The following is a 27,714-nucleotide window of genomic DNA, read 5'->3' as shown; positions in this document are numbered from 1 at the left end:
CTATGTATCGACAGTCTAAATAATCTTGACTGTGTTGAAGTACACATTTAGGCCATTAGATGGCAACAGAGTGAACTAACTACGACGTCAGAAGAAGAAAACTGTCCCACATGACTTAGTGGTAAACAAAGGAGCTTCACGCTCCTCCATTTTCTTCCACCAGAACACACCGAGGCAGCTCCACCAAACGGAGGAGAATACAGCTGGAGATGGAGACCATAAATCCAGGTACTCACATATATTTGTATCTAAGGTGGGAATAATGACGTTGTTGATACGTTGTGTACGTCATTAATATGACGCAGTGAACATGATATCATGAAAAGGACCTGAGAGAACACAGGACGAGCAACTAGAATACATGCCATGTTAGTGTTTAATCAACAATCAAGGATTAGACCTTGGCTTCAAAAGAAAAGTAAACGTTTCAAACAAAGATTATTTTGAGCAATATTCAAATAAGATATTATTACAAATGGACATTATGTGCTTTAAATGACTTCAGGGTGATTTGTTCTACCAGCAGACTTTAAAAAAGCTGAATTTTTATTAAAGAAATCATTTATTTAAAATGAAAACTAATGCATTCTACTGGTAGTTGTACCAAAAATAATGATTAATATAATTATTTTGTAATGCCTTAAACTGCTGAGTAACAGCAACATGTAATGCATTACAGGCTCAGTCACCTTTTTTGGGTAAAAAACTGAGGTTTCTTAGCACTGAGAGATAATGTAATATGACAATATTATGACGTACGTGATAACTTTTGAGCAATCACTGACTTGTGAATTATAAATGTATAACGCGTATATAACACGTCCACTGATACAACACCAACAATAGTTAATAAATATTTGATTGGTCAGTGAGTCGGGTGTGTTTGTGTCCCTGCAGATGTCCAGCAGCCGATGGTGATCAAAGAAGACGTTGAGGGACATGAGGGCTGTTACAGTCTGATTAAGGAGGAACAAGAACATCATTTTATTAAAGAAGAAGTTGAGGGACGGAAGTGCAGCTACAGTCCCAAAATACAAGAGAAAGAAAGAAATCCCTCCCAGTTCTTCCACACGCCTGTTGATGTGAAGAATGAATATGAGGATGTCACCAAAAACCTGACTCCTCAAATTAAGGCAGAAGATGATGGAGAAAACCGTGGAGGACCAGAACCTGTCAGCTACTTGCATACACCTCTCCATCCTGACCACCAGAGGGGGCTGTCTTCTGAATCTGACACTGATGACAGTGAAGACTGGAGCGAAACCAGTAACACTCAGTTAGGTTCAAACTCTGTGGAGAATCCAAACGTTCATGGCGGTGAGAAAGAAGATGATGATGAGTACAAATCACTGATCTGCTCTGGATGTGGGAAGAAATGTTCTTCAAAATCTGGACTGAGTAAACACACAAAATACTGCAGTCAAGAACCTTTTAGTTGTTCGTTTTGTGGAAAATGTTTTTTAAAGAGGAAGACTCTGAACAATCACAAGAAAATTCACACTTTAGAAAAACCTTTCATCTGCACGCAGTGTGGTAAATCCTTTACTCAGACAGGGAGTTTGACGAAACACATGAGAATTCACACTGGAGAAAAACCTTTTACCTGCACGCAGTGTGGTAAATCCTTTACTCAGACAGTGAATCTGAAGACACACATGAAAACTCATACTGGAGAAAAACCGTTTACCTGCTCGCAGTGTGGTAATTCTTTTACTGCCAGAAGGAGTTTGAAGATACACATGATAACACACACTGGAGAAAAACCTTTCATCTGCTCACAGTGTGGTAAATCCTTTACACTGAAAGTGAATCTGAAGAGACACATGAGAACTCACACTGGAGAAAAACCTTTCATCTGCTCACAGTGTGGTAAATCCTTTACACTGAAAGTGAATCTGAAGAAACACATGAGAACTCATACGGGAGAAAAACCGTTTACCTGCTCGCAGTGTGGTAATTCTTTTACTACCAGAGGGAGTTTGAAAATACACATGAGAACACACACTGGAGAAAAACCTTTCATCTGCTCACAGTGTGGTGAATCCTTTTCTCATAGAGAGAGTTTGAAGACACACATGAGAACACACACAGGAGAAAAAGCTTTTTCATGCTCGCAGTGTGGTCATTCTTTTACCCTGAAGAGGAGTCTAAATAAACACATGAAAATGCAAATCTGTTCTGGGCTAAAGAGATCTGGCCCACAGATGCAACCTGGAAAGAGATCGAAGATAGACATGATATCAAAGCCAAACTTAACAGAGAGACCGATGACAACAACAAGAAACGCCTCCGACAGGATTACCAAGAAAAGAACAGGATTGTCCGTAAAAGCTTAAAGGGACAAGAAAGCACAAAAGGAAGAGCTGGCCAATGAAGCGGAAACAGCAGAGATAGGAATGCTTAGGAACTGTACAGAATAACCCGTCAACTGTCTGGGGAAAAGTCAACACAAGGCGGCTTATTAGGGAAAAGCAGGGGAACCTTCTCACCAAAGAGTCCCAGCAATTGGAGCGCTGGAAGGAACACTTTGAAGAGGTCCTCAATAGACCCACAAGTCACTGAAGAAGCAGGAAAAGACCTTAACATCAACTGTGGAAGGATAAGAGAAAATACGGCAGGCTATCAAAAAGCTGAAGATGGGCAGGGCACCTGGGAAGGACAACATCCCACCTGATGTACTGAAAGCAGACACCAACGCTACACCTGGTATCCCCCATTGGCTTCTAAATGACATCTGGGAAAAAGAGGAGACTCCCACTGACTAGAAGGAGGGCTTAATCATCACAGTGCCAAAGAAAGGGAATCTTAGTGAATGTAAAAACTGGAGAGGCATCACGCTCCTCTCAGCCCCCAGCAAAATCATCTGCTGTGTTTTCCTAGACAGAATTCAAGAACCACTGGACAAAAGTTTCAGAAGAGAAGAAGCAGGTTTCCATAAAAACAAGTCCTTTTTAGATCATATTGCATCACTCAGAATAATTGTCGAACAATGCATTGAATAGCAGTCATCGCTGTTCATAAACTTTCTCGACTTTGAAAAGGCTTTCGACAGTCTGGACAGAAACATCTTATGGCAGCTACTTCATCACTATGGAATACCAATAAAACTGGTCAACATCATCAAATGCATGTATGATGGAGTCACAGGTCAAGTCGTCCCAAATGGTAAGCTCTAGGACACCCTCCACATAGAAACAGAAGTATGCCAAGGTTGCCTACTGTAACCCCTTCTCTTCCTTATCGCCATCAACTTGGTCATGAAGATGTCAGTAGATGGTCAAAGGACAGGAATAAAGTGGAACCCTTTTGAACAACTGGAAGACCTTCATTTTGCAGATGACCTGGCTCTGATCTCAGGATCACATACACACATTCAACGAAAAACCACCAAACTGCATGTACTTAGTGAACAGTTAGGACTCACAATAAACGCTGGGAAGACCAAGGTCATGAGGCTCAACACCAAATCCCACCAACCAATCACAATTGAGGAGAAATCCCTGGAAGATGTAGTTGAGTTTTCAACCTGGGAAGTAACATCAGCACAGATGGAGGAGCTGATAAAGATTTCGAGGTGCGCATCAACAAAGCAAGCTATGCTTTCAGAACATTCCGACCTGTTTGGCATGATGGACGCCTTATGCTCCCAAGGGGGCCAAGAGTATTAGGTCAAGTAAGTCAAACATGCAGAGAAAATGATAATTTTTTCGTTGTGGACAGTTTGGATGGTGACAGACGTTTTCTATCAAGGTAGAGGCCATGGTAGATTTATTGTTAACTCCTCACCTAGAAGATACCCAAATAAGGGGAAGGGAATAACACAAAGAGGAGAACATAAAAAATTGGAAACGGTTTGTATTTGCCACAAACCAGGTCACAGGGAAAGACGTCATCTGATTAGGATGCCTCCAGGACGTCCCACTAGTGAGGTGTTCGTTCAGGGCAATCCCACCGGTAGGAGACCACAGGGCAGACCCAGGACGTGCTGGAGAGACTATCTCTCCCAGCTGGTCTGGAAACACCTTTGGGTCCCCCGAGAGGAGCTAAATAATGTAGCTGGGGCGTGGAAAGTCTGGGCTCCCTGATGAAGTTGCTGCCCCCGCGATCTGAACCCATATGAGCGACTATGAATCAAAACGAAACAATCACTTTTAAATGAAGCAGGGAGACTACTCTGCAGAGAACACAATAAAAAACATGAATTTGATCTGAATTAACAGTTTCTATTTGTTCATTTGTTCATAAAATGTTTATATTATACATACAGAGTTTTTTAACATGAATAGTTATTTACACAGACAATCAAGAGCCTGTTAGGAACGTCTTAAGAGAATAAAAATATGAATCAGCGACAAGAAGCGCTGAGTAGTCATGACAACGTGACGATTTTCAGATCATCTATGTGCTTGAATAGAAATTGTGGCTCACCTGTGCAACACGCACACGTGTATATACACTTATAATATATATAAAAGTTCAAGTTCTTTTATTGTCAAATATGCATGTATTAAGACATACAGCATGAATGAAATTGTGGTCCTCTCTAACCCACAATGCAAAACATGAATACAGTAATGAAGACATTCAAGAAAATGAATAAAAATAAAAAATAACCGGCAAAATGAAATAAATAATCAACAGTTTGCTGCTTTCTTGCATATTCATCATGTGATATTGTTTTCATAGAAATGTATTCTCGAGGGAGGTGGCTCTGAACACATGATCATATAAAGGAACTGGCTTTTGCTGCTTTAAAAAAAAAAAGAAGTTTAATTTAATGTCCACTCGTTTAAGTACAAACACGTGTGTGTTACCGTTTGATTATGATTGTGTCTCGGATGTGAACTTCTCAACATGATAATACTGAGAGGTAAGACACTTGCTTCGGTCCAACAGTAAGAAACAACTCATGATATATATTCATCTTGCGAGTTCGTCTGTTTCTATTTTGGCCGCTAGAGGTCATTATCAAAAGAACATGTTGTCAGGGCAGGAGCATAAAGACTTCTACCTGAATCTGAGGAGGAAACTGGTGGACCACATCAAAGATCCTTTAATGTCAACGTCTTTAACTAAACACTCATGTGAACCTTTTGGTCTGTGATTCATACTTTCATATCCTTTTAAAAACGTATATTTTTAATTTTTTTTACTAATTTGAAGTTGATTTATTTCAAACTAATCTTTAATGGAATTCTAATTTAAAATGTTTCTATGTATCGACAGTCTAAATATTCTTGACTGTGTTGAAGTACACATTTAGGCCGTTAGATGGCAACAGAGTGAACTAACTACGACGTCAGAAGAAGAAAACTGTCCCACGTGACTTAGTGGTAAATACGGATCTTCACTCTCCTCCATTTTCTTCCACCAGAACACACCGAAGCAACTCCACCAAACGGAGATGGAGACCATACATCCAGGTACTCACATATATTTGTATCTAAGGTGGGAATAATGACGTTGTTGATACGTTTTGTACGTCATTAATATGACGCAGTGAACATGATATCATGAAAAGGACCGGAGAGAACACAGGACGAGCAACTAGAATACATGCCATGTTAGTGTTTAATCAACAATCAAAGATTAGATCTTGGCTTCAAGGAAAAGTAAACATTTCAAACAAAGATTATTTTGAGCAATATTCAAATAAGATATTATTACAAATGCACATAATGTGCTTTAAATGAATTCAGAGTGATTTGTTCTACCAGCAGACTTTAAAAAAGCTGAATATTTATGAAAGAAATCATTTATTTAAAATGAAATTAATGCATCTTACTGGTAGTTGTTCCAAGTAAATGATTAATATAATTATTTTGTAATGCCTTAAGCTACTGAGTAACAGCAACATGTAATGCATTACAGGCTCAGTCACCTTCTAAGGATGCTTCCTGGGTGTCTCTCTTGCAAGGTGTTCTGGGTAAAAAACTGAGGTTTCTCAGCACTGAGAGATAATGTAATATGACAATATTATGACGTGCGTGATAACTTTTGAGTAATCACTGACTTGTGAATTATAAATGTATAACGCGTATATAACACGTCCACTGATACAACACCAACAATAGTTAATACATATTTGATTGGTCAGTGAGTCGGGTGTGTTTGTGTCCCTGCAGATGTCCAGCAGCTGCTGGTGATCAAAGAAGACGTTGAGGGACATGAGGGCTGTTACAGTCTGATTAAGGAGGAACAAGAACATCATTTTATTAAAGAAGAAGTTGAGGAACGGAAGTGCAGCTACAGTCCCAAAATACAAGAGAAAGAAAAAAAAATCTCCCATTTCTTCCACACGCCTGTTGATGTGAAGAATGAATATGAGGATGTCACCAAAAACCTGGCTCCTCAAATTAAGGCAGAAGATGACGAAGACAACTGTGGAGGACCAGAACCAGCCAGCTACTTGCATACACCTCTCCATCCTGACCACCAGAGGGGGCTGTCTTCTGAATCGGACACTGATGACAGTGAAGACTGGAGCGAAACCAGTAACACTCAGTTAGGTTCAAACTCTGTGGAGAATCCAAACGTTCATGTCGGTGAGAAGGAAGATGATGATGAATACAAATCACTGATCTGCTCTGGATGTGGGAAGAAATGTTCTTCAAAATCTGGACTGAGTAAACACACAAAAGACTGCTGTCAAGAACCCTTTAGTTGTTCGTTTTGTGGAAAACGTTTCTTAAAGAGGAAGACTCTGAACAATCACAAGAGAATTCACACTTTAGACAACTCTTGCTATCAGTGTGGTAAATCCTTTACTCAGAGAGGGAGTTTGAAGAGACACATGAGAACTCACACTGGAGAAAAACCTTTTACCTGCTCGCGCTGTGGTAAATCATTTAATCAGAGAGAGAGTTTGAAGAAACACATGAGAACTCACACTGGAGAAAAACCTTTTACCTGCTCGCAGTGTGGTAAATCTTATTCTCAGACAGGGAGTTTGAAGAAACACATGAGAACTCACACTGGAGAAAAACCTTATACCTGTTCTCAGTGTGGTAATTCTTTTACTGAGAGCGGGGGGTTGAAGATACACATGAGAACGCACACTGGAGAAAAACCTTATACCTGCTCGCAGTGTGGTAATTCTTTTACTGCCAGTTGGGGTTTGAAGATACACATGAGAACGCACACTGGAGAAAAACCTTTCATCTGCTCACAGTGTGATAAATCCTTTACTCTGTTAGAGAGTTTGAAGAAACACATGAGAACTCACACAGGAGAAAAACATTTCATCTGCTGGCATTGTGGTAAATCCTTTACTCAGAGAGGGCCTTTTGTGACACATGTGAAAACTCACAGTGGAGAAAAAACGTTTCCCTGCTCGTAGTGTGGTAATTCTTTTACCCTGAACGAAAGTTTAAAGAAACACACGAGAATTCACACACGAGAAAAACCTTTCATCTGCTTGCAGTGTGGTAATTCCTTTGCCCAGAGAGGGAGTTTGAAGACGCACACAAGTACTCACACTGGAGATAAGCCTTTTGTCTGCTCGCTGTATGGTATATTTTTTCAGGGTGATCATCTTGGGACACATGTGGGAACTCACAGAGGTGAAAAACCTTTTACCTGCTCTTTTAACTACTCTCAAGAACTATTTTTATTCCCTTGCTTTTATAACAGCATGGGCCTTGTTAGCTGTTCTTAGTGCCTTCTACTTGTTTTATCTGTTTGTATTGTATTATCTTATTGTTTTTAACAGTTATTTTACATAATATTGTTTTGTTCTTTTACAGCACTTTGTGTCAACTGCTGTGGTTTTAAAGTGCTTTATAAATAAAGTTGAGTTGAAAAGAGACTTTAGATTTGGTCGTGATCGAAAGTTATTGATTATGCAGAATAACTCCTCACGTAGAAGATACCCAAATAGGGTGGAGGGAAGAACACAAAGAGGAGAAACAAAAACATGAAAACTTCACCAGGTTTGGTGAGGTTGTAAATTGAATGTCACTTCATGATAAGATCCAGTTTGTAAACCAGATGTATTATTACATATAGATCTCGGACCAGGACTCCAGTCTTACACGCTCAACTCCTGCCTATAATCCTCTACTAGACTGCAATCTCATATCAACTCTTATGTTAGTACCGTTATTATTATGTCTCATACAACCTTGAGATCAGGTCAGTCACTTTTCTTTGCTGAACACTCGTGAGTTCAATCTTTTATTCTACAGTGTAAAGAAAAAAAACATATAAGCTCTCCGCCCCGGGTTCACATCAGCACCCTTTCTCTCGCTACCCGGCATGCAATGCGCCAGCGGCGTACATGTATGTCGTCATTATGCACATCTTGTAATCCATTCGTTTGCGTCTTCTTGTCTGGACTATTGCAACAGTTTGTTTTCATGTCTTAACAAGAAGGAGGTGTCTCACCTGCAATTGATTCAGAACTCTGCAGCAAGAATTCTGACCCGCTCAAGTAGAAGAACTCACATTTCTCCGATCCTTAAAACTCTTCACTGGCTTCCAGTTTCTTTCAGGATCAACTTTAAAATTCTGGTTCTTACTTTCAGATCTATTCATGGTCAGACTCCTCATTACATCACTGATCTGATCCAGCCTTACACCCCAGCTCGGGCTCTGAGGTCTGTGGATCAGAATCTATTGATGGTTCCTGGCACACGGTTCAGGACCAGAGGAGAGAAATCCTTCCAGGCTGTTGCTCCTAAGCTTTGGAACGATCTTCCTCTCTCTTTGCACTTGATGGATCTACTGACTCCTTCAAGAAACATTTTAAGACGTTTTTATTTGTTCAGGCTTTTCCTTGATTTTCTGGAACTCCTGTTGTGTTCTCAGTTTTATCTTTTATCATTTAACTTTAAAGTATATATTTTATTGAATATTGTTTTGATTGTTTACGCGCTTTGTGACCCTGGTCTGGAAAAACGCTATACAAATAAAAATTACTTACTTACACTCATATCGAGACGGATCACTGACGTAAACACACACACACGCACATCATTCATTTAAAAAAAACACACGTACAGGGAGGAAATTAAACAAACGCGCTCACCTTCACAGGAAACAGATAATGTTAAATTAGTGAAGGATTTGACGAAAAACAGTCCTACTAATAGTAGGACTGTTGAAAGTTTCGATAATATAGTACGCTAATATATTATCAAAACTCTCATATTCAAACATTTATATATCTACCTTAAATACTTTCAGCGTTTTCACATTTTTAAAAAAAAGTTTAAATCCACGTACGTCGTTAATTTTTGCACCGCAGAACAATTTAGTTTTGTCAGGACAGATGTGCGCATGTGCGGGATCTTCATGACGCGCAAAGAAAGATAGCTCCGCCCACTCCTCCATTTTCTGCTCAGATGAGGATTTGACCTGATCTGCTCTCGTATCTCCTCTGCTTTCTTAAACTGTCCAGACTGTCAAAGATCTCGATTCACGCTGATACGTTTCCCTCCACATTACGACAAAGAAACGAAAGAGAATCGTGGCTGGCAATGGAGAGCAACACACCAGGTACACACACACACACACACTCGAGTTTATTTAGTTAACACTACACCTTTGTGATGTATAATACGTACAAAAATAGGTAAACGTGCACAATTGTATTAATGACGTAGAAACACGTGTGTTGATGTGAGAATGTTGAGAAGCTGTCGTCAGTTTAACTCAAAACTACATGTTTACATCATGTTCAGGTTGATATGCGGCTTTTTTTTTTTAGATTTTAGATTTTTTAGATTTTTAGATCGAGAACAAAATACTATAGTTATTGTATAGAACGACCAACGCAAGGTTGTATAGCAGGGGTCGGGAACCTATGGCTCGCGAGCCAGGTGTGGCTCTTTTGATGATTGCATCTGGCTCGCAGATTTCGGCTTTTCAGATAAAACATAAAATATTATCACTTGTTTCAGTGGTGGGCAATACGTCGATCGCGAGAAGCTGTTGCGAGTAGATCGCGTGATTTAATAAAATATGATATAAGAAAATAGTAAAGAGAGCTCTGATTGGCTGCTGTGCATGTCAATCAAATGGTTATTGTGCCGATTGGTTGAAAATTTGATTGACATGCACAGCAGCCAATCAGAGCTCCTGCCTCTTCCACTGAACGCACGGAAAAGATCATATGAATCGAGAATAAAAAGAGCAAAACGTGCGACAGTCATTTTACGCAATTCAGAAAACAAATGCTGGTTTTCCTTTTGTGATCGCGGTCCTTAAAACACACTTGCATTAATACAACATCACATGATGACTATTTGTAAATTACCTTTATCTCACGAATGTAATAAGAATACGCAGAAACACAAACACGTTAAACAGGTGCAGGTGAGCCACACATTCTAATGACGTCAGAGACGATCAGACAAAGCGATGATGATGTGAAGTTACTGATGAACAGTTTTATTCTCGTTAAACTTCATCTGAAATTTAATTAATCCACTTGTGTGATTCATATCAGACATGTTTAAAATTAACAAATATAAACTGTTAGTTTGAATTCATGTTTTCATTTGTTTTTGTTTTTTCATGATCACAGAAATGGAGAAATTTTAGTCTTGTGCTTCATTTAAATATGATGGACATATTGAAATGGAGGCATGGAAAGGGATGAACCCGTCTGAATTCTTTGTTGATTTTGATGAACAAAGGAAAAGGGCTTGAATTCGTGTCAAGCACAGATTCTTACATCTGAATATTATTTATATGGCTCTCACTGAAATACATTTCCAAATATTTTGCTGGCTCTCTGAGTCAAAAAGGTTCCAGACCCCTGTTGTATAGAATCAACACATAACACCTCTTCCCTGGAGGCCTGTATTCTACGCTTAAAATAAGATTAATTAATTCATATATTGATTTGAAAGAAATATCTTGACTAATATATAAAAATCTCGAATAGCTAAAAGTTTTTTTTTCATTGAGGCATTCGTGTGTAATGAAAATCAAATCAGTAGTATAGAGGTGTGTGCATACATTTAATTCTGATCTTCAGAAAAATATAATATTTTTTTCCAACATAACCTTCTGCTTCTTTTGTCGATTTAAAAAAAAAAGGTTGTCTATCAAAATTATTTATCTTTTTGTATAACCGGCAGCAAAGATTCTTTCACACATATGTTAAAGACTTTAGACAGACTGTAGAGAGACATTCTGTATAATAAAACGATTAAAACTAGTCAGTTTCTGTCGCTCCAACACGACGTCACGTCCGGGTCTTAATACTTTGCTTTATGGAGAGAAAAGGTCAAAATGCAGAGTGTACGGTCGTTTATTCGCCGCTTCAAGTCAAACAAAAATACAACTTTACGATCGAAAGGACTCGATCTTTGCCGGCAGCTCTACAGGTCAATAGCTCCGGGAAAGACGGTCCCGGGTTATGGGGCTTCTTTGTATTTAAGGGAAAGTTTCCTGTCCAGGGGGTCGTCTCTTCCGGGGCAGTGGTTCTTTCATGTTAGTTCCTGTCTCGGGTCACCTGGAGAGCAACCTCCCTGCCTCCCCGCCGTGTGGGCAAGTTCCTTTGTCTTCCAGCCCCCCCTTTTTGGGTGTGTTCCGTTTTGCCCTTTTGTTTCACGCCCACAGGTGTGAACTGGGCAGACAGAAAGATACTTCATTAAGTCTCTGATTTATCTCTAGTCTGTTTCAAGCTAGCCTTGAGACAGTGTATATCAGTATGAAGTGAAATGTTGGTTGTGAATGTGTATTCAAACGTTTAAGCTCTTAGATGAGGCTAGTAATTTATATTCTATATTTTTATTATCTTTTTAGCATTAATTTAACTTATGGCGTATACGTATAGTGTATAATAATTTCCAATCTAACAATAACATAATGTGAAGTTCATGTTAGCAATATGCCGAGGAACGGCAACAAGCACGTGTCATGTGACCCAGTTTATATTAGATCAATCAGATATGGGGCACAGCTCTCAACTGCCTCACCCATGTTTGCTGGCTGCTCGATCACCAAAATACCTAATTTTGGGGATTTATAAATAAATAAATGTTCTCTGTCTGCTTTTGTTGTGCTGTCACTCACCTCTTAAGTGTGATGTATCTCCTGATAGCTGATCTATCATCATGTTCGTGTCTCTGCAGATGTTCAGCAGCTGCTGGTGAAGGAAGAAGAACTTTTTACTGAGCAGCAGGAGTGCAGCTCCAGTCTGAGTCACGAGATACAAGAACCTCATCTCATTAAAGAAGAAAAAGAAGATTTTAATAACGCATTTTTTACCAAGGTCAAAGTTAAAATTGAAGATGAAGAAGAGCCTTTGACCAGCAAATCAACTCAACACATGAAAACGGAAGATGATGAAGACAAATTTGGAGGACCAGAACCAGTCACCGACTTGGATACAATTCTCTGTGACCACCAGAGGTCACTCTTTAGCGACTCTGACACTGATGACAGTGAAGACTGGAGGGAAACCTCTCAGTCAAGTTTGAACTCTGTGGAGAATCCGACAGTCGATGTCAGTGAGAAGAAAGATGATCATGAGTCACTGATCTGCTCTGGATGTGGGAGAATATGTTCTTCACAGGCTGAAATGACAAAGCACACAAAATCAGGCACTGGAGAACCTTTGACTTGTTTGTTTTGCGGAAAATGTTTTGATTGTACTTCAATTCTTGATGTTCACGTGAGAGTTCACACTGGAGAAAAGCCTTTCATCTGCTCCCAGTGTGGTAAATGCTATACACAGAAAAGGACCCTAAATGAACATATGAGAATTCACACTAGAGAAAAACCATTCAGCTGCTCTCAGTGTGGAAAATGCTTTACACAGAGTGGGCACTTAGAAGATCACATTAAAATTCACACAGGGGAAAAACCTTTCAGTTGCTCTCAGTGTGGGAAATGTTTTACATGGAGAGGGAGCCTTAAGGGACATATGAGAATTCACACTGGAGAAAAACCGTTTATCTGCTCCCAGTGTGGCAACAGCTTTGCACAAAAAGAGCATCTCAATGTACACATGAGAATTCACACTGGAGAGAAACCTTATAGCTGCACTGAGTGCAATAAAAGTTTTACACTGAGACAACACCTTAAGGAACACATCAGAACTCACACAGGAGAAAAACCATTTGTCTGCCTTTATTGTAGCAAATGTTTTCCAACAAGAGAAAGTCTGAAAGAGCACACAAGAATTCACACTGGAGAAAAACCTTTTAGCTGCTCTCAGTGTGGTATCTGTTTTACTCAAATAGGGAACCTGAAAGCACACATGAGAGTTCACAGTGGAGAAAAACCTTTCATTTGCTCTCAGTGTGATAAATGTTTTACACAAAGAGGGAGCCTGAATAGACACATGCGAATTCACACAATGATCTAGGAGTGACTTCCTTCTATTTTGTTTATACACAATATCAACAAATACTGCATTTATGCATCTTTAACTGAGTTAAACAAACATTTATAAATTAAAAAAAATCAACAGAGAGCCAAATTGGATATTTTTTGAAGGACCACCATGGCCCATGTCTATCTATTGAACTGGTCTAATGTCTTGATAAATTTTCTTTCATCTTGAAAGGTGTCTTTTACATTTTCTTTAAACTTGTTTCAGTTCACTTAGTAAACAATGAATATCAATGTTTCTAAAGAAAGAGTGTGTCCTTTTTTCTTTTCTTTGAATATATCATTTAATTATTAAATGTAGATTCATTATTTGACATGCAGGAATAAAGTCTGAAGCAGATTTCACTGCCATTTATTGATTACCGTTACATTTTCCTACACTTCATCAATCAGTTCTAGACCAAAGAAGATAAAGTATTTTTTTTCCATGTGTTTATTTGATTCATCAAGACACTTTGATGAAAATGACTAGATTGTTGATATAAGCTACAGAGTATAGTTTGTAACATTTTTGTCTGGTGTTGTGCCTCGTGATTTTTTCGTAGTCATTTTTATCAGTGTCTTGAAAATAATTCAAATAACCACAAATAAAAAGTACTGAGAACTATCTTTTGTATTTCTTATTTCAAATAAAAGTGCAATTTATAATATAAAGCTATATTAACAATATACCTATTCTTATAAAAGTGTCTTGATTATGAATGAAATGAAATACAATTGAATAACTGGTGAAGTTAAATCCATATGAAACACAACTCTGGCTGTATTGCCTTCATCTGGGTCAGAAATATGTCCACTGCACAGTGTCGAAGTTTACATTTTTCACACATTCTTCACAGACAGATTTATCCAGTCACTAAAAAGCCTAAGGATTAAATCTTTTGTTGAAAATCTTATTTCCTACCAGTACGAGAAAACCAAAATGTTTTTGTTCAGTTTGGCTCACATTGTTTAAAAAATAACTTGCCTTACTAGATACAAGCACAGGTAGGGAATACCCGCAGAGCGTTTCTGCCTGATGCACCTCCGACAGAAGCCACCCTTCATTGATGTTTCGCTCCATTAATCTCGGAACATCTCAGGGTGGTGGAGCCACAGCAGGGACATCTCCCTAATGCCCCCTGCAACCACTTCTAGGATCCTTGCTTTCCCCACGACATGTCCTTTCTTCTAAGCCAAGGCAGAGGCTGTCTCTTTCCGCCTTCTCTGTCAAGTCCTTGGATGCCTTCTTCAGCTTTAGCCCCGTCACTCCTATGTTCCTCAGGAAACGCCTGATGGATTTTCTTTAAATTCCCTGCAGCCAACCTCCACAGGAGAGGTCTGCGTTCCTGACTATTTTCTTCAGGCACGCCGGCAACTCACTGAGAATAACTTGTACAAACAAATAGTAAAAAATGAGAATTTGAGTTTTATTATTTTATCCACAATCCATTTGATATTTCAGGATAAGGTAGTTCTTTTTTGGGGATAGAAAACAATATGCATTAAAGATTGATCTCAGGGGGCATCATAAATCATTCACATGGCCAAAAGGCACACTTATTTTCAAAATAAAACATATTTGATCATGAGTAAAGAAACAAGGAACAAAGTCCTAAATAAGATAATGTCAAGAACCTATTGTCAACAGTAACTTTAGTCTGTTTGCAAAGATCCATACAAGCATCCCAATGATTGTTAGCTGCATTTAGATATCAGGAATACAACACATTGAACATTTAGGAGAGGCAGTGTGGTACAGGTAAGGAGGGTTAACAGAGTTTCTATGTGAAGTCTAAGTCAGTCTTACCAAATGTATGCAGAAGACTAAAACCCAAACGTATATTTCAAGGGGAAAATGTAATCTCAATACACGGGAGTGCAGAATTATTAGGCAAATGAGTATTTTGACCACATCATGCTCTTTATGCATGTTGTCTTACTCCAAGTTGTATAGGCTCGAAAGCCTACTCCCAATTACGCATATCAGGTGATGTGCATCTCTGTAATGAGAAGGGGTGTGGTCTAATGACTTTAACACCCTATATCAGGTGTGCATAATTATTAGGCAACTTCCTTTCCTTTGGCAAAATGGGTCAGAAGAGGGACTTGACAGGCTCCGAAAAGTCAAAATTAGTGAGATATCTTGCAGAGGGATGCAGCACTCTTAAAATTGCCAAGCTTCTGAAGCGTGATCATCGAACAATCAAGCGTTTCATTCAAAATAGTCAACAGGGTCGCAAAAAGCGTGTGGAAAAACCAAGGCGCAAAATAACTGCCCATGAACTGAGAAAAGTCAAGCATGGAGCTGCCAAGATGCCACTTGCCACCAGTTTTGCCATATTTCAGAGCTGCAACATCACTGGAGTGCCAAAAAGCACAAGGTGTGCAATACTCAGAGACATGGCCAAGGTAAGAAAGGCTGAAAAACGACCACCACTGAACAAGACACACATGCTGAAACGTCTACTTGTAGACTGGGCCAAGAAATATCTCAAGACTGATTTTTCTAAGGTTTTATGGACTGATGAAATGAGAGTGAGTCTTGATGGGCCAGATGGATGGGCCCGTGGCTGGATCGGTAAAGGGCAGAGAGCTCCAGTCCGACTCAGACGCCAGCAAGGTGGAGGTGGGGTACTGGTATGGGCTGGTATCATCAAAGATGAGCTTGTGGGGCCTTTTCGGGTTGAGGATGGAGTCAAGCTCAACTCCCAGTCCTACTGCCAGTTTCTGGAAGACACCTTCTTCAAGCAGTGGTACAGGAAGAAGTCGGCATCCTTCAAGAAAAACATGATTTTCATGCAGGACAATGCTCCATCATTGCTGGCAAGAAAGGGTCTAAAAGAAGAAAAACTAATGACATGGCCTCCTTGTTCACCTGATCTGAACCCCATAGAGAACCTGTGGTCCCTCATCAAATGTCAGATTTACAAGGAGGGAAAACAGTACACCTCTCTGAACCGTGTCTGGGAGGCTGTGGTTGCTGCTGCACGCAATGTTGATCGTGAACAGATCAAAACACTGACAGAATCCATGGATGGCAGGCTTTTGAGTGTCCTTGCAAAGAAAGGTGGCTATATTGGTCACTGATTTGTTTTTGTTTTGTTTTTGAATGTCAGAAATGTATATTTGTGATTGTTGAACTGTTATATTGGTTTCCCTGGTGAAAATAAATAATTATAATGGGTATATATTTGTTTTTTGTTAAGTTGCCTAATAATTATGCACAGTAAAAGTCACCTGCACACACAGATATCTTCCTAAAATAGCTAAAACTAAAAAAGCCCTGCTCCAACTTCCAAAAATATTCACCTTTGATATTAATGAGTGTTTTGGGTTAATTAAGAGCATGGTTGTTGTTCAATAATAAAATTAATCCTCAAAAATACAACTTGCCTAATATTTCCGCACTCCCTGTAGAGATATTTTACACCATGCATTGGTAACTGATATCATCTTGAACACATTCATGACTTGAAGTCTTCTTCCCTGAGTAGAGAGACCTTGGAAGTCTTCACAAGACTGGTCAGCAGCATAGGATCTTTTCAAAATATTTTGTACAAAAAGGTAGCTAAGCTAAAGCAAGAAAATACAAGCTTGAAACAACACTTAGTTATGACATCCTTACATTTGTTTATATTTGGTCCTTTGTTTATGGTTGACTTTCATCTCTACATGAAGGGATCAGAACAAACTGATTACTTCCTCATTAGCAATGACTCCAAATGTTACAAGTCATTAGACTTGGCATGTTCTTTGAGGCTTTCTCTCAGTGAAAGATATTCATCACAATGAGAGGAGCTGAAATGTTCTTCTCACATGTGAATTCTTGTGTGTCTGATCATGCTCCCTCTATGCGTAAAACTCTTACCACAACGAGAGCAGCTGAAAGCCTTTTCTCCTGTGTGGATCCTCGTGTGCTCGGTCATACTACCTCTTGATGTAAAACTTTTATCACAAAAAGGGCAGTTAAAAGGTTTTTCTCCAGTGTGCGTTCTCACGTGTTCCTTCAGGTGATGTCTCAGAGTAAAACATGTTCCACAATGAGTACAACTGTACGGTTTTTCTCCAGTATGAATTCTAATGTGGTCCTTTAGTTTTCCTTTTGCAGTGAAACGTTTATTACAATGAGAGCAACTAAAAGGTTTTTCTCCAGTGTGAATTCTCATGTGTTCCTTAAGAGTACCTCCTTGTGCAAAACATTGATCACAGTAAGAGCAAATATAAGGTTTCTCTCCATTATGAATTCTCAGGTGCCTGTTGAGGCTCCAGCTCTGTGTAAAAGATTGACCACACTGAGAGCAATTGAATGGTTTTTCTCCAGTGTGAACTCTCATGTGCCTCTTCAGGCTGCCTTTTGTGGAAAAATTATTATTGCAATGAGTGCAGTTAAAATATTTTTCTCCAGTGGGGGCTTCAGTGTTGTCCATCAAACACTTTCCAAACTGAGAGCAGATGCAAGGTCTTTCTCCATTACTCATACTTTTCTTTGGATGATTTTCTGATAAACTTTTCCCACCACACCCAGAACAAATCAGTGACTCACGTTCATCTTGAGACTCCCTGACACAAGTTTTTGGAATAACAGAGTTTGAACTAGACTGAGTGTTGCTGGTTTCTCTCCAGTCTTCACTGTCATCAGTATCAGATTCAGAAGAGAGTGAGCTCTGATGGTCAGAGTGGAGAGTGGTATTGAAATCCGCCGCTACACATGGTTCTACGCGGTCCTCTTTGTCCACTTCATTTTTAATCCCTCGAGCTGATATGTTGGTTTGGGGCTCCTCCTCATCTTCATCCCCTTTGATCGTCACATCGATATAAGTGAAGGAGAACTTAGTTAAATCGTCTTCCTCTTTAATGAGACGAGTGTCTTGCTCCTCCTGCCTTAGAGTGAAGCTGTGCTCCTGCTGCTCAGTAGAAACTTCTTCTTCCTTCACCAGGAGCTGCTGAACATCTGCAGACACACAAACACTTTCATTGATCGAGTTCATCATATGAATATTAAAGTCAAGGCTCTGCTCACTATGAGTTCGAGGGTGAAACAGAGATAGAAAACAATTGAATAGGGTTTGGTAGTTACTGTTTCCGTCATCATGAGATTAGACTTTAATGATGTTTTTATTAAATGAATAATGATCACAGCTTTTTTTTGATCACACAGTTTAATTAGTCTTTCAATCTAATACATAAGTTTTGTTAAAAGTGTGTCTTAAATATATCTTTGACCTCTATTGTACTCATCAGTAAATGTATCTTTTCAAAACTCTAATTTTATTGAAATATTTACATTAGATAATGTGCTTAAGCCCCGCCCACTACAAACGTTTTTTTTTCTTCTGGAGAAGAAATCTTGTTTACCATAACTACACCCTCTCTGCTGTGATTGGTCAAACATCAATGTTTGTCATTGCGCATCATCAATTCCAGAAGTCTCCACCTCAAAGGGAATCTCTGTAGAAAAAAAGTGGGGAATGTTCACAGCTAACCTCTCATTCGCCGGGATTTCAGACGTTTATAAAGTAATTACATTGTGATTATGAGTGTTTTAATGCATCTTAGCGATGAAGACTTCAACACTTTCACTGTAGTTGCCCTTTAAACTGACAATATTTAAAATATAATAATATTAATATATATTAATAATTATTGTATTTATATGCCACTTTAATGTATTTTATTCATGTTATTTTGATCTCATTTACATTTATTGCAGTCTTTTTATTTGTTCTGTCATCACCATAAACTAAACATACACATGTATTGCTCCAGCCGACATTTGTTCAGTATGGGTTGTGTATATTAAAAGGCATTGTAAAGGAAGTTGCTCTGGCTGCATGTGAATGTGACATATTTGCTGTGTGTTATTAGATTAGATATGTGAGCTTTCCAGTTCATTAACCAAGTTTCTTTTGTTATTTAAAGACACTGAAACACTTGGTTATACATATATATTTTATAACAGAGTCATTTATTGTCATTCAGGAGCAGGATTGAACAAGTCCTGCCGTAGATCATTAATGATGACCATTGATCTACAAAGATGAGTCCAGCATGTTGTTGTAAAACCGGATTTCTTGCTGCAGAAACACAAGTATTTGCAAGCTCTTTTAGCATTAAGCTTCTGTGTAAAACCTCCCTTTTAAATGAAATGTTTCTTTAATCTCCATGCTACACTGAACAAGGTAAACGTCCTCAGGTGAGTCAGTCTGCTATTTTTAGAGCAAAGCCGGGGAGGAGCTGCTTTTCCGTTCTATTCGAGTCTTAATTCATGTTTATATTGTCCCAAAGATTTAGATCAAAATAATCCATGATCATGCTGTTATTTACCACCAAGGAGCTCAAGAAGTCGCGACATTACTGTGTACCGCAGGCTTTACTCACATAAGAATATATAGAATTTTTCCATTAGCGCTTAAAGAGGTTTCTGATGAAAAGAAAGTCTAGGCCCCAGAAAAGCAGTGCATTTAGTTTAGAGTGTGAATGTGTAAAACACTGAGAGTCTATGAAAGATTTGAATTTGCATTTCCATTCAGATACTGCCATCATTAAAGTTTATTCTCCAGTGTGAATTCTCATGTGCTCCTTCAATTCCTCGCTGCTATGAAAACATTTACCACTAAAAGTGCAGACAAAAGGTTCTTTATCAGTGTGTGTTTTCATGTGTTCGTCCAGATTCGCACTCTGTGCAAAACCTTCGCCACAAAAAGAGCAGATGAAAAGATTTTCTCCTGGATGAAATCTTATGTGATTATTCAGGTCTGCCCGGTTTATAAAATAAGCACCGCACTTAGAGCAATTGGAAGGTTGTTCTTTACCGTGTGTTTTCATGTGTTTAGTAAGGCTCCCTTTCTGTGAAAAGCATTTCTCACATTTAGAGCAGCTGAAAGGTTTTTCCCCAGTGTGAGTTTTAACGTGTGTCTTTAGTTCCCCACTTGTTATAAATGCTTTTAAACAATACAAGCAACTGAATGGTCTTTCTCCAATATGAATTTTAAGGTGCCGGTTGAGGTTCCAGCCCCGTGTAAAAGACTGACCACACTGAGGGCATTTTAAGGGGTTTTCTCCAGTGTGAACTCTCATGTGTTTCTTCAGGCGGCCTTTTGTGGGGAAAATATCTTTACAATGATTGCAGCTGAAAGATTTCTCTCCAGTGTCCATCAAACACTTGCCACACTGAGAGCAGATGAGAGGTATTCCTCCATTATGAACTTTCATAAGTTTCTTCAGATAAAGTTTTGAGAAACTTTTCCCACCACATCCAGAACATATCAGATCCTGTTCATTCTTATTCCCCCTGACATAAACGTTTGGATTGTCACTAGAGTTTAAACTGGACTCATTGTTGCTGGTTTCTCTCCAGTCCTCACTGTCATCAGTATCAGATTCAGAAGAGAGTGAGCTCTGATGGTCAGAGTGGAGAGTGGTACTCGAGTCGGCGGCCACACCTGGTTCTACGCAGTCCTCCTCATCCACTTCCATTTTAATGCTTTGAGCTGATATGTTGGTTTGGGGCTCCTCCTCATCTTCATCCCCTTTGATCGTCACGTCGACAGAAGTGAAGGAGAACTTAGTTAAATCGTCTTCCTCTTTAATGAGACGAGAGTCTTGCTCCTCCTGCCTCAGACTGAAGCTGCGCTCCTGCTGCTCAGTAGAAACTTCTTCTTCCTTCACCAGGAGCTGCTGAACATCTGCTGAGACACAAACACTTTCATTGATCGAGTTCATCATATGAAACATGTTCCAGTCAAGGCTCTGCTCACTATGAGTTCGAGGGTGAAACAGAGATAGAAAACAATTGACTAATGTTGGGTAGTTACTGTTTCCGTCATCATGAGATTAGAGTTTAATGATGTTTTTATTAAGTAAATAATGATCAGAGCTGTTTATTAATCACACAGTTTATTTGTTCTTTCAATTAAATGCCCAAGTTATGTTACATAGTTATCGGGTGAATGTCCATGATACACTAACTTCAGGGACATGCAGTCGGGGGTGGGAGGTGAGGCAGTGCCTCACATCTCAACGTGCAATCCATCAAACTGTGTTGATACATGCAATTGACGCGCACCGGTTGCTGTATCTCTGAATGTCGTCAATATAATGCTCACAGTTACATTTTTTTGCCTTGATTTTCCACAGTCTGGCTGATGCCTTTAACCATTAAAGTTTAATGTTTGTAAGGGTCTTATTTCATTTCGCTGATCGGAAATACAACCGCAGTGAAAAGGCAAAGTTTGAGGCACACGCTAATGAGCCTCATCAAACTACGTCACAGTCTATTGAGGCTTAGAGACTTTTAAAACTAAAGGAAACAAGGTGGACTTTTAGAAAAAAGTAACTCGGTTTGTGTGGCAAATAACAGGCGCATGGACTTTATCTACAGTTAAAGGAAAGATCAGAAACAGTTTTAATTACAATGGTATAATAAAAGAGATAAGACTAAGAAAAATACAATAGAATATTAAAAAACTAAATTTTGGCCTTAAATTAAAACGTGTGATAGAGTCATCGTAACCTAACATTTTAATAAAAATACAGCGCTGACATCATAATGCTGTCAAGCTAACTATTTCAATCTAGAGAGTTCTTGCTAAACTTTATGGTAAATTCCCCTCAGTAGGAGGAAATAAACGTTTGGCTTCCAAATTAAGAGAATTAAATCAGCTGCGTCTTCCTTGTAATCCTTTATTATCACAGTCGTACTTTATACCGTTTAAATTCCACGTTTGCGAATCCTTTTTTTAAATTATTTATCGGTGTATTATTTATTTTTTATATTGATTGATTGTTTAAAACAAATTTTTATTTTTATTTTTAGCCAAATTAAATGTCTCAGATAATTATTAATGGCAGGTTAAAGGTTTTTAATATACAAATAAAAATAAATTGATAATTAAAATGTAATAGTGCTGCTTTGACCCTTATATCAATGTCAAAGATGACAGGATTATGATGCTATTAATCCATATTTATCCACAATCGATAACTGCCATAGATCTAGTCCAGGGGACGGCAACAAGCGGCTCTTTCAGCCCCTGATGCGGCTCACTGAGTTTTTTGAAAATAAGTATTAGTATAATGTGGATATATTTAATATTAATGTTTCCTAGTTTTTTCCAGTGATCACTCTACCTTCTATTTGACAACAAAAGTATTACGGTAAAAGACGTAACTCCACACAGCACTGTCGCTGAGGCTTGCGTTCCCCCTCCCTCACCTGTCTCAGTCTTAAAGGAACAGTAACACATCACATCTTACAGTATTTTACTTTTGTTTGTTTAAAAAATTACAATTTTAATTTGATCAGAAATGTAAAAAATGTTAACTAGTCCGTCTTAAATCTGGGAAAACATGGAACTGTATTGAATTAAATGTGTAAAAATCACAGCAATGAATGTTGCAGTCTAATAAGCCTTCTCACAGATCCAGCGCCGCGTGGCATTGTGGGTCAGGTCAGAGGTTAATGTCACTTCGAATGAGACGCGCCAAGCAGTGTTTTAAAAACTATATTTTATAAATAAGACTGCGGGCCGCATGGAATGTGCTAAAAGGGCCGCAAAACAATTCAACTTTTTTTTTTATTGTATTTGGTGTGGTTGTTTTTATAATATATAAACTAATGTATTATAATATAGAAACTAAGCACAGCATGATGACAGCTGGCTGGAGGAGGAGTGAAGCCATTATTACGCCATAATGGACTCCGCTCTCGTAACCTCTCGTTCGCAGAGATGTCAGGTGAGGGGGAGAACTTTATAAAGTAATAAGTTCTAAACATGGTGATGATGAGAGACTTAATGAATCTTGGAGAGGTTGACTTCAACATTAGAAACATGTGAGTGAGTTACCCTTTAAACGGACGGTCGCTATTATTCACATCCTGCGGTTCTACTTTAGAGTAGCTAGAGAGAAAAAAACTTCACAATAAGCCTCCTCACGGCTCCGACTGCGCATGTACAAGCGCGATGCAGGTCAAAGGTCAATTTCACTTCGGATCAATACGGATAACAATGGCTGTCTTTAAACTTTGTCCAAAACACTGTTTACAGCCGTATATGTCATGTGATACATTTTCATTTTGTAATATTGAAACCATTAATTAGTTATAAAATATACTTTTTTAAAACACTGCATCGAAGTGACATTAACCTCTGACCTGACCCACAATGCCATGCGGCGCTCGATCTGTGAGAAGGCTTGTTGACATACACGTCAACTTACACGTATTTTGTGTATGTGTGTACCTGGAATCTTGGTCACCATCTCCGGCGGGTATTTCTATCGTTTGCGTAAAAAGCAGGTGATCGTTACGGCAGGTATTAGATTCGAACTGTGAACCGTTTCATCCACCAGTTCATTCTCGAACAAAAGACACAGAGGAGCTGCTTCTGTGTTCCGTGAGGACAAAATGGAGGATGAGCAGAAGTCACTTCTTCTTCTTGCCCGATAGACGATGCAGTTAAGTACAACACTGCCACCATGTGGTGGATTCTTTCTGGTGTGTGGTTGTTTAGGAGTCCACTCTCTCCCCTTCTCTCTGAAATATATATATATATATAATCAATCAGGACCAGAACATCCCCCCCACAGGGTCATAAATACTATTAAATCAAAATGTGTTTATTTTTAATTAATTATTTATTTTTATATCCTACTTTAATGTATTTTATTCACATTATTTTTATCTCATTTGTATTAATTGCAGCCGTTTTATTTGTTCTGTCATCACCATAAAAGCTTCCCGTGTTGCGATTACAACAATAGCAATAAACATGTACTGATGTATACACATGTACTTCTCCAGCTGACGTTTTCTTCATTTTTAGGTTGTGTATATTGACAGGCACTGTAAAGGAAGTTGCTCTGGCTCCATGTGAATCTCACATATTTGCTGTGGTGTGTTATAGGATAAGAAGTGTGAGCTTTCAAGGTCATTAAACAAGTTTCTCTTGGTATTTAAATACACTGAAACACTTGGTTATACATATTTATTTTCTAACAGAGTAATTTATTTTCATCCAGGAGCAGGGTTGAACAAGTCCTGCCGTAGATCATTAATGATGACCATTGATCTGAAGTTCAATGAATCAGCTGAGGCTGAATTCATGTTTATATTGTCCCAAAGTATGAAAATAATTAATAATCAAGCTCTTATTTGCCACCAAGGAGCTCAAGAAGTAGCAAGACTAATGTGCTCCGCCGGTTTTGAGTACATAAAACTATATAGAAGTTCTTCCATTAGAGCTTAAAGAGGTTTCTGATGAAAAGAAAGTCTTGGTCCTGGAAAATCAGTGCATTTAGAGTGTTGGTGTGTAAAACACTGAGAGTCAATGAAAGATTTGCATTTCCATTCAGATACTGCCATCATTAAAGTTTATTCTCCAGTGTGAATTCTCATGTGCTCCTTCAATGCCTCGCTGCTATGAAAACATTTACCACTAAAAGTGCAGACAAAAGGTTCTTTACCAGTGTGTATTTTCAAGTGTTCGTCCAAATTCGCACTCTGTGCAAAACCTTCTCCACAGAAAGAGCAGATGAAAAGATTTTCTCCTGGATGAAATCTCATGTGATTATTCAGGTCTGCCCGGTTTATAAAATAAGCACCGCACTTGGAGCAATTAGAAGGTTGTTCTTTACCGTGTGTGTTCATGTGTTCAGTAAGGCTCCCTTTAAGTGAAAAGCATTTCTCACATTTAGAGCAGCTGAAAGGTTTTTCCCCAGTGTGAGTTTTAACGTGTGTCTTTAGTTCCCCACTAGTCATGCATGCTTTAGAACAATACGAACAACTGAATTTTCTTTCTCCAATATGAATTTTAAGGTGCCGGTTGAGGTTCCAGCCCCGTGTAAAAGATTGACCACACTGAGGGCATTTTAAGGGGTTTTCTCCAGTGTGAACTCTCATGTGTTTCTTCAGGCGGCCTTTTGTGGGGAAAATATCTCTACAATGATTGCAGCTGAAAGATTTCTTTCCAGTGTCCATCAAACGCTTTCCACACTGAGAGCAACTGAGAGGTATTCCTCCATTATGAACTTTCATAAGTTTCTTCAGATAACATTTTGAGTAACTTTTCCCACCACATCCAGAACAGATCAGATCCTGTTCATCCTTATTCGCCCTGACACGAACATTTGGATCGACAACAGAATTTAAACTGGACTCATTGTTGCTGGTTTCTCTCCAGTCTTCACTGTCATCAGTATCACATTCAGAAGAGAGTGAGCTCTGATGGTCAGAGTGCAGAATGGTATTGAAATCAGCCTCTACACATGGTTCTACGCGGTCCTCTTCATCCACCTCTATTTTAATCCCTCCAGGTGATATGTTGGTTTGGGGCTCCTCCTCATCTTCATCACCTTTGATCGTCACGTCGACAGAACTGAAGGAGAATTTAGTTAAATCGATTTCCTCTTTAATGAGACGAGTTTCTTCCTCCTTCTGCTGCTCAGTAGAAACTTCTTCTTCCTTCACCAGGAGCTGCTGAACATCTGCTGACACACAAACACTCTCATTGATCGAGTTCATCATATGAAACATGTTCCAGTCAAGGCTCTGCTCACTAAGAACATCTTCATTGAATTGATCCGTGTAATCCACTACATCGGATTATACTTCTGGAATATAAACTCAGCCATGTAAGAAGCAACACTGATGACACCGACAGCTTTAAAGTCTGTGGTCTACAGCAGGTGGAGGTAGACAAAAGAGGCTTCTGCAGGTGGTGCAGCATTGCCTCACAGGGAAAGAATAACTAACCAGTTTGAGACTGATTAGTGATGACAAACACAAACACAGCTCTGAGCACCTGTCAACGTTCCAGAAAACACACGAGCAATAATCAAAGTGCAGTTGTATGTGAATAAAACAGTTCAGAGTATGACGCCAACACAGGCTCAAGGGTAAAACAGAGCTAGATTTTTTTTGACTAAGGTTGGGTTGTTACCGTTTTCATCATCATGAGAATAGACTTTAATAATGCTTTCATTCTGAAGTCAATAAGGACCCCCACTATGTATTGATGATGTATGTCTTCTTCATCTTTGACTGATAAAAAATGCTTTAGAATGTTAAATCATTGTTTATTATCTCCTTCCATCATGACTTCCCATCAAGACTAAATCTGTATAGCTGGTAAAAAATAAACAAAACAACCTCTCACGTTTAAATCTAAGAAACATCGGGTGGATGTCCATGATAACTTCACATCTACAGTAACGCGGTCAAGCCAGCACCCAGTTGGAATCGAAGAAATATATAGTGCGCACATACATTGTTTATTATGGCAGTCTCAGGCAGGTTTTCCGAGCATAATACATAATAAGGCAAATAATCATACTAATGATTATTAACTATGTTTCATGAAGAAACCCAGACTTTACTATGAATGAACCTGACATTTATAAACTATCATAAATTTAGTAAAAACATTTTTTTTTTAATGAAAGTTTGGCATGGCTGAAAGTGACGCAGACTACCTGAAGAATAGACTCAGGAATTCAGAGATTCTAATGTTATATTTATCTCCTATACAAACATTTAAAAACAACACACATTCATGTTAGTATTTTTCAAAGGGCCTTTATTCTGAAAGTACACAAAATAATATCATGAAACTTCCCGAGGCTTTTTTCCAGGTAGTCTACACACCATGCCAAACTAGGGGTGTTTTCTATAGAAACATTTAAAAACAGAACACATGGAGAATCATAAGAACATTTTCAAAGGGCTTTTATTGTGAAAATATGTAAAGGACTATCTTGGAATGTTTATTGATTTTCATTAATAGAAATGTATGGATTTCTTCACGAAAAATAATTAATAAACGTTCGTAATACTTTTAAAGAGCTTCATGTCTTTACATGTTTGAGTCTGCTGGATAGGGCATTACCGTAATAAGCAAAGTATGCGCACATGTGAGATTTAGCGGTTCTACAGTATACATGAAATGTGTCGCTATTAACTGAAATTCGTCCAGTAGGAGGATGTTATTCACATCCGAAAATTCCTTTTTTGCGTCGAGTTTAAAATGAACACACGATTGAAGCATTGAGTTCTCATTCGTGTACCTGGACTCTTGGTCACCATCGCCAGCAGCATTTACTTCCGGTCACGTAACAGCAGAAGATCATTGACGCAACTATGAAGTCTGGACTATTTCATCCTCGAACAAAAAAAAAAAAAAATACACCGTGGGGCTGATTCAGTCTCCTGTGCGTACAAAATGGAAGAGGAAGCGGAAATCACTTCTTCTTTCCTGCAGACGGGGAACTGTTGAGTACACTGCTGCCACCGTGTGGTCATTTTTTTAACCGTGTAGTTGAAACATCAGGTTCTATAGCGCACTTGAATAGCAATGATACACCCCATACTTTTGGACGTACCATAGC

The 27,714-nt window shown here is 38.8% G+C and overlaps 4 protein-coding genes and 1 pseudogene across 6 annotated transcripts; 3 read left to right on the top strand and 2 right to left on the bottom strand.

Annotated features, from left to right (window-relative positions):
• The first annotated feature begins 155 nt into the window (after positions 1-155).
• Positions 156-2,173, top strand: LOC148087677 (uncharacterized; annotated as a pseudogene). Its single transcript, XR_015711312.1, has 2 exons — positions 156-228; positions 898-2,173. The product of XR_015711312.1 is annotated as an uncharacterized LOC148087677 (transcript).
• Positions 2,174-5,346: 3,173 nt separating this feature from the next.
• Positions 5,347-7,794, top strand: LOC148087676 (uncharacterized). Its single transcript, XM_087790398.1, has 2 exons — positions 5,347-5,423; positions 6,126-7,794. The coding sequence occupies exons 1-2, from the start codon at positions 5,405-5,407 to the stop codon at positions 7,337-7,339; spliced, it is 1,233 nt and encodes a 410-aa protein (XP_087646524.1). The 5' UTR covers positions 5,347-5,404; the 3' UTR covers positions 7,340-7,794.
• Positions 7,795-9,345: 1,551 nt separating this feature from the next.
• On the top strand, positions 9,346-13,872 carry LOC148087675 (uncharacterized). Its single transcript, XM_087790373.1, has 2 exons — positions 9,346-9,498; positions 12,087-13,872. The coding sequence occupies exons 1-2, from the start codon at positions 9,480-9,482 to the stop codon at positions 13,322-13,324; spliced, it is 1,257 nt and encodes a 418-aa protein (XP_087646499.1). The 5' UTR covers positions 9,346-9,479; the 3' UTR covers positions 13,325-13,872.
• On the bottom strand, positions 12,398-23,720 carry LOC148087674 (uncharacterized). Of its 2 annotated transcripts, XM_087790361.1 has the most exons (4): positions 23,574-23,720; positions 20,775-21,017; positions 17,876-18,283; positions 12,398-12,530 (listed from the first exon to the last, which is right to left on the bottom strand). In XM_087790361.1, exons 1-4 carry the CDS (start codon positions 23,590-23,592, stop codon positions 12,481-12,483), a joined length of 720 nt encoding a protein of 239 aa, XP_087646487.1. In that variant the 5' UTR covers positions 23,593-23,720; the 3' UTR covers positions 12,398-12,480. The 2 variants fall into 2 exon arrangements, with proteins under 2 accessions (XP_087646487.1, XP_087646486.1); XM_087790360.1 differs by lacking the exon at positions 12,398-12,530 and having other exon boundaries at positions 14,810-18,283.
• A 705-nt stretch (positions 23,721-24,425) lies between these two features.
• LOC148087673 (uncharacterized) lies at positions 24,426-27,535 on the bottom strand. Its single transcript, XM_087790497.1, has 2 exons — positions 27,394-27,535; positions 24,426-25,815 (listed from the first exon to the last, which is right to left on the bottom strand). The coding sequence occupies exons 1-2, from the start codon at positions 27,422-27,424 to the stop codon at positions 24,704-24,706; spliced, it is 1,143 nt and encodes a 380-aa protein (XP_087646623.1). The 5' UTR covers positions 27,425-27,535; the 3' UTR covers positions 24,426-24,703.
• Positions 27,536-27,714: the final 179 nt, after the last annotated feature.

The sequence above is a fragment of the Callionymus lyra genome, chromosome 1, assembly GCF_982586985.1.
Source record: "Callionymus lyra chromosome 1, fCalLyr1.hap1.1, whole genome shotgun sequence".
Taxonomy (NCBI): domain Eukaryota; kingdom Metazoa; phylum Chordata; class Actinopteri; order Syngnathiformes; family Callionymidae; genus Callionymus; species Callionymus lyra.
Note: the sequence above shows the minus strand (reverse complement) of the source record. Positions and strands in the feature narration are given on the sequence as shown.

Excerpts from the sequence above, each read along its gene's own strand:
- LOC148087673 (XM_087790497.1), bottom strand. The coding sequence starts at position 27,424 with ATGCTGCTGGCGATGGTGACCAAGAGTCCAG. Across the intron at positions 25,816-27,393 it reads GATGGTGACCAAGAGTCCAG|ATGTTCAGCAGCTCCTGGTG; the intron begins GTACACGAATGA and ends GTGTGTCAGCAG.
- LOC148087674 (XM_087790360.1), bottom strand. Across the intron at positions 18,284-20,774 it reads GGAGGACTGCGTAGAACCAG|ATGTTCAGCAGCTCCTGGTG; the intron begins GTGTGGCCGCCG and ends GTGTGTCTGCAG.